This window comes from Triticum urartu, chromosome 3 (genome assembly GCF_003073215.2).
Source record: "Triticum urartu cultivar G1812 chromosome 3, Tu2.1, whole genome shotgun sequence".
NCBI classification, from domain to species: domain Eukaryota; kingdom Viridiplantae; phylum Streptophyta; class Magnoliopsida; order Poales; family Poaceae; genus Triticum; species Triticum urartu.
In genome coordinates, this window is record NC_053024.1 from 596,809,734 (window position 1) to 596,815,845 (window position 6,112).

At 51.3% G+C, this 6,112-nt stretch overlaps 1 protein-coding gene across 1 annotated transcript; it reads right to left on the reverse strand.

Annotated features, from left to right (window-relative positions):
• Positions 1 to 351: 351 nt before the first annotated feature.
• Positions 352 to 2,557, reverse strand: LOC125545239 (AAA-ATPase At3g28540-like). Its single transcript, XM_048709133.1, has 2 exons — positions 1,903 to 2,557; positions 352 to 1,634 (listed from the first exon to the last, which is right to left on the reverse strand). Exons 1-2 carry the CDS (start codon positions 2,475 to 2,477, stop codon positions 593 to 595), a joined length of 1,617 nt encoding a protein of 538 aa, XP_048565090.1. The 5' UTR covers positions 2,478 to 2,557; the 3' UTR covers positions 352 to 592.
• Positions 2,558 to 6,112: the final 3,555 nt, after the last annotated feature.

A 6,112-nucleotide genomic window follows, 5' to 3' on the forward strand; every position in this document is an offset into this window, starting at 1 on the left:
GCCAGCGACCGAAAGGGGAAAGGGCCAGCCCAAAAGTGGTGAAGTTGATTTTAATTTTAAGTTTTAAATGTAGTATATAGTTGTCTGTCGTTTGTATGAACTTTGATAGATCTTTTGGAGAACTATTGTGCAATTTCTAGGTCCAAAGCTGATCTATATAGTTTGACTGATGTTGCATGCTATAATATAAATATAGAGGTTCGGATATGAACGACGTGATTTGAGGCGTGCCGATCAGTGCCCGCGGACGCAGCATGCGCGGGCATTTGAGGGGCCGGCGGCTATAGATGCTCTAACAAATACAAATTTGGGCGGGAGGCCTCTTCATAGCGACTACCGCTCGGAGATTAGACGAAGCCCATCTGAATTGATCTTGCATCAGATTCGCAACCGAACAAATACATTTATTTTCAAGGGATCCATATCGTCATCATGCAGCTGTTGAATTCACATCAAATGGCTCAGACAGAATCGATTGGAACCTAAAAAACGTTCTCAGTCGCATGCATGTTACTACTACTCCATTGGTTGTACCTTATTCTGCTCATGCAAGTCTGCTCTCGATTAACTAACAACCTCCCTCAAGAGTCAATCAAGACAGATAGTGGTCGGTAGAAGTAGAGACGCTCACACCAGTCGCGCCAGCAGTATGTGCTCCGTTGGTCATGACTCGGCGGGTTGGTTTCGAAGCAACCTCGCTCTTGTCCTTTTTGGATTTGGATGGCACTTTCTCCGTTTCCCTCTCGTCCTCCTCCTTGGCCGCATCCTGCACGTCGTCTTCCTCGGCGTCGGCGGCCTCTGATTCCTTGTCTTCCTCGGCCGCTTTTCTTTCCTTGAGCTGGTCGATCAGGCGAGCGAGGCAGGCGTCGGCGTCGCGCGCGCTGCGCTTGGACGGCATCAGGCACTCGGCCACGTCCGCCGGCGTCATCTCCACGTCGCGCAGCAGCTCCTCCACGGCCCCGAACAGCGGGTGCGCCTCCACTTCCAGGTAGTTATTCGCCAGCGTCTTGAACGCCTTGAAGCCGCAGTAGGACATCTCGATGTGCATGTCCATGCGGCCCCGCCGGATGAGCGCCGGGTCCAGCTTGTCCAGGTGGTTGGTGGTGAAGACGATGATGCGCTCGCCGCTGTGCGCCGACCAGAGCCCGTCGATGAAGTTGAGCAGGCCGGAGAGCGTCAGGATGTTGCGCCTATTGCCGCGCGACTTGTCGTAGCCTGCCTCGGCGGCGTCGTCGAGCGCGGGCGGCGGCGGCAGCATGGTGGCGCGGCTGCCGGTGAGGTCGAGGGAGCAGTCGATGTCCTCGATGACGATGATGGACTTGCCGGTGGTCTCGATGAAGAGCTTGCGCAGGTCGCTGTTGGTCTCCAGGGTGGTGAGCTCGATGTCGTAGATGTCGTACTTGAGGTAGTTGGCCATAGCGGCGATCATGGTGGACTTGCCCGTCCCCGGCGGGCCGTGGAGGAGGTAGCCGCGCTTCCACGCCTTGCCGATCCGGCGGTAGTAGTCCCTGCTGTTGCTGAAGTCGTCGAGGTCGTCCTTTATCATCTGCTTCTTGGCCGGGTCCATGGCCAGGGTGTCGAAGGTGGTTGGGTGGTCGAAGTCGATGTAGCTCCACACCTCGTCCCTCGTAGAGCTGATCAGTCGCCATTAGAAGCTAGAATCAGTGATCTTCTGAACATAAACCAGAGTAGGTAATTTCTTTCTAGCAAGATGAAAGGAGAAATGCTTCACCAGACTACGTAATTTCTAGCAAAACAAAACAACAAAAAAGTTTCACATTTCAGTAGATCGATCGTTCAGAATACAGATGCGCGTTTGCTTTCAGATTATCAGAATAGAAATGAGGAAAATTAAGATGAAGCTAATTGCAGAGGTAATTGATTCATTGATTGATTACGTACTGGTAGCTGAGCTCCTTCTTGTTGGAGTAGAGCCTGCGGGGCCGGTTGCCGAACATGACCTCCTCCCCGGCGCGGCGGACGTGCGGCAGGTACTCGTCGACGACGAGCCGCCGGTGCCGCTCGTGGAACGTGAGGCGGCAGCACCGCCCCGACCCCCGCCACGTCGTCTTCTCCTCCGCCACCGCGGACCACGACATGGTGACGCCCTTGAAGTCGTCCGCCACCACCTGCCCCTCCCGGAGGCTGAGCACGAAGGTGTGGCCCTCGACGGCGCCCTCCGCGCGCAGCTCCCGCGCGTCCCGCGAGCACACCGCGCTCAGGTACGCCAGCACCTCCGCGTACGCGTCGCTCGACTTCACCTTGCCCTGGTACGAGAAGGAGTAGTCCTCCGGCTTGGCCGCGATGTCGATGGTGACGAACGGGTCCAGGAACGGGAGGAGCCGCCGCACGGGCCGCCGGAGGTACTGGTTGAAGTAGGTCCGGAACACCCCGACGGGGGCGCACGCCAGCACCGGCGTCAGGTAGTACCACGCCGACGACCGGAAGTGGTCCAGCACTGCCCCCATCATCTGCATCTCTGCCTCTGCTTCTCCCTCTCTGCTGCGTTACTCTCTTCAGTTCATGCCGCGCTTGGTGTCTTCCCGTTGGCTATATACGTCTTGAAACGGAAGAAAGGAACGGATGATAAGAATGGTGTGAGTGCAAAGAAATTTCTCGGAAATCCACCCCTGGCATCTTTTATTTCACATTCCAGTGACACAATCATTCAAAGAGAATTTCAACAAATCACTTCCACTTTTACTAAAAATTGTAACCAGCGAATACTCGCTCCGTGTATCCCGCTCGCGACTCAATCTACGACAAAAGTCGCCAAGTGCTAATCTCATAGCATCCAAACCGTGCACGAACCAGGCAGCGGTGCAAGGAGCCATGATTACATCTTTTCTCCCATCTACTGTCTATCTCGGAATAATTCCTCCCAGAACCCAATGTCGCAATCAACGCCTCCGCCACGAGCTATCTCTCTCGCGCCACCATCGCCACCTCTATCGCACCTCTTCCGTCAAGATAGACACCACCGCGCACATGGCATAGGGTTGAGTCATCGCCACGGTCTCTGTCCCCTCCTCCATCCAACAACACATGACGTGACGGGCGGCACGGTGTGCGGTTTCTCGTGCTTCGACGCTCCGGTGAGGCACATCACATCCATGTTGACACGTCCACATATTTTTGGGCCAACAATTTCACATGTAAAAAGTGTTATGCATTCGACAATTTATTTATGTTTTGCAATTCTTTCCCACCCCACTAGATGTCATCTTGTTCATAACACAAAACAGACTTTGTGCACATACCATGTGTGTGTGTGTGTTGGTTGGTAACTTTGTACATGACAATCGACCTTCGACCTTTTCAACGCTCTTTGTACATGACGAATGTGTCGAGAAACGGAAGGAGCCGCCCCACAGGCCCCAAAGGTGCTGGTTGAGATACGTCCAGAGCACCCCGATGGGGGTGCACGTTGCGACGATCGGTGTTAGGTAGAACCACGCCAAGGAGCGGAAGTGCTCGAACACTCTCCCCATCATGTGTGCCTTCGTGGTGCGTTCCTCTTCCTTTGTTCATACTGCGTTTGGTGTCTCCATGTCTTTTGTCAATACGGCGGAAAAGGAAGCGACAGAGGTTCATATGGTAACAATGGTGTGAGTACAAAGAATTTTCGAAAATCCATCTGTGGCATCCTTTTATTTCACAGTCTAGTTACACAATCATTCGAAAACAATTTCAACCCTTGGCTCCTTTTATAAAATATTGTAATCAACGAATGCTCGCTCCGTGTATCCCGCTCGCGACTCAATCTGCGACACTAGTTGCCAAGTGCTAATCTCAGAGCGTCCAAACCATGCACGAACCGGGCAGCGGTGCAAGGAGGCATGACTACATCTTTTCTCCCCACTACTGTCTATCTCGGAATAATTCCTCCTAGAACTCAATGTCACAATCAACGCCTCCGCCGCAAGCTATCTCTCTCGTGCCACCATCGCCACCTCTGTCGCAAGCTTCTCTAGGCCGTGCCCTCACCTCTTCCGTCAAGATGGACACCACCGTGCCAAGGCATAGGGCCGAGTCATCGCATCGGTCTTTGTCCCCTCCTCCATCCACAACACATGACGTGATGGGCGGCCCGGCGTGCCGTGTCTCGTGCTTCGACGCTCCGATGAGGCACATCACATCCATGTTGACACGTCCATATATTTTTGGGCCGACAATTTCACATGTAGAAAGTGTTATGCATTCGACAATTTATTTATGTTTTGCAATTCTTTCCCACCCCACTAGATGGCATCTTGTTCATAACACAAAACAGACTTTGTGCACATAACCCCCGCGCGTGCGTGTGTGTGTGTGCGTGTGTGTGTGTGTGTGTGTGTGTGTTTTGATTGGTAACTTTGTACATGGCGATCGACCTTTTCAACGCTCTTTGTACATGTCGAATGTGTAGAGGAACGGAAGGAGCCGCCGCACAGGCCGCGGAGGTGCTGGTTGAGATACGTCCAGAGCACCCCGATGGGGGCGCACGTCACGACAATCGGTGTTAGGTAGAAGCATGCCAAGGAGCGGAAGTGGTCGAACGCTCTCCCCATCGCGTGTGCCTTCGTGATGCGTTCCTCTTCCTTTGTTTATACTGCGCTTGGTGTCTCAACGTCTTTTGTCATATACGGCGAAAAAGGAAGCGATAGAGGGACATATGGTAATAATGGTGTGAGTGCAAATAATTTTCTCAGAAATCCACCCTGGCATCCTTCTATTTCACTGTCTAGTGACACAATCATTCAAATACAATTTCAACCCTCGGCTCCTTTATATATAAAATTTGTAATCAGCGAATGCTCGCTCCGTGTATCCCGTGCGCGACTCAGTCTAAGCCACTAGTTGCCAAGCGCTAACCTCAGAGCCTCCAACCCCGTGCACCGACCACGCAACATTGCAAGGAGGCATGACCACATCCTTTCCATCCTCGTGTGTCTATCTCAAAACAGTTCCTCCCAGACCCCGACGCCGCAAACTCCGCCTCCACCACGAGCTCATCTCTCTCACGTGGCCACCGCCACCTCCGTCGCAAGCATACCTATGTTGCGCCCCCATCTTTGTCGCCAAGCTGGACACCACTGCGTCGAGATAGTCCGCCAGGGCATAGGGTTGAGTTGTTGCGCCCCCACATCTGTCGCCAAGCTGGACACCACTGCGTCAAGAAAGTTTGCTAGGGCATAGGGCTGAGTCGTCGTCATGTTCTTTGTCTCCTCCTCCATCCAACAACACATGACATGGTGGGCGGCCTAGCATGTTGCACCCCATGCTTCAACGTTCCAATGAGGCACCTGTGTGGTCGATGGCCTAATATATGATGTGTGTTCTTTCTCACCATTGTACAGACGGGGGGAGGGGGGTTCATCGGAGAAAGCAAGATATGGAAAGTTTATGTACGAGAAACACAAAGTAAGTTTAGATAATGTTTACTTTAAAATTGTTGATTGGTAAGTTTGCCAACTTGGAATAAATAGCATGGTTTATCCCTAGCTGGTAAAATTGGATTATTTTTTAGTGGCAACTTATGTACAAGCATAAGGATGATTCATAGAAAGAATGTTAGGTATGATGCCCTACAAATTGTCTTAAAGCAGAAATAAAATTATCCACCTTAAGGTACCAGGGATGAGTGAAAGGTGAAGTTTATCCTCGGGTTGTTTATATGTGCAACAATTTTTGCTAATATGCGGGGAGAACCTGCTAGCTCTCATGTCAGTGGGAAGAGCCTTTCTAAGGAGTTACCAAGCAAATGTTTGCACTCTGGGTGCCATGAGTTTCTACTTCCATACCTAATTAGGAATATTCTTAACCTATGTGGAAACCTGTCTTGGTTGATTGCTACGATTAGCCTCAACATCCTGCAAACAAAGCTTGTAAGTACTTTTATAGTTGCACTTGCCATTATGAGTGAGATCCCAGCACAAAATAGCATTGCTTTCATCCTTGATGAAAAGAGTGTTAATAATAACAGAAGCAATGGGTTCATAAAAGTGTGGTAGATTAGATCATAATTCCACTCTTTTTGGTTAGGTATCCAAAGATCATTTACCTTTACCAGATAGATGAAGTTGGCATCCTGCAAGATAAGATGGTCATACATAGCAGCCTAGGCAGAACA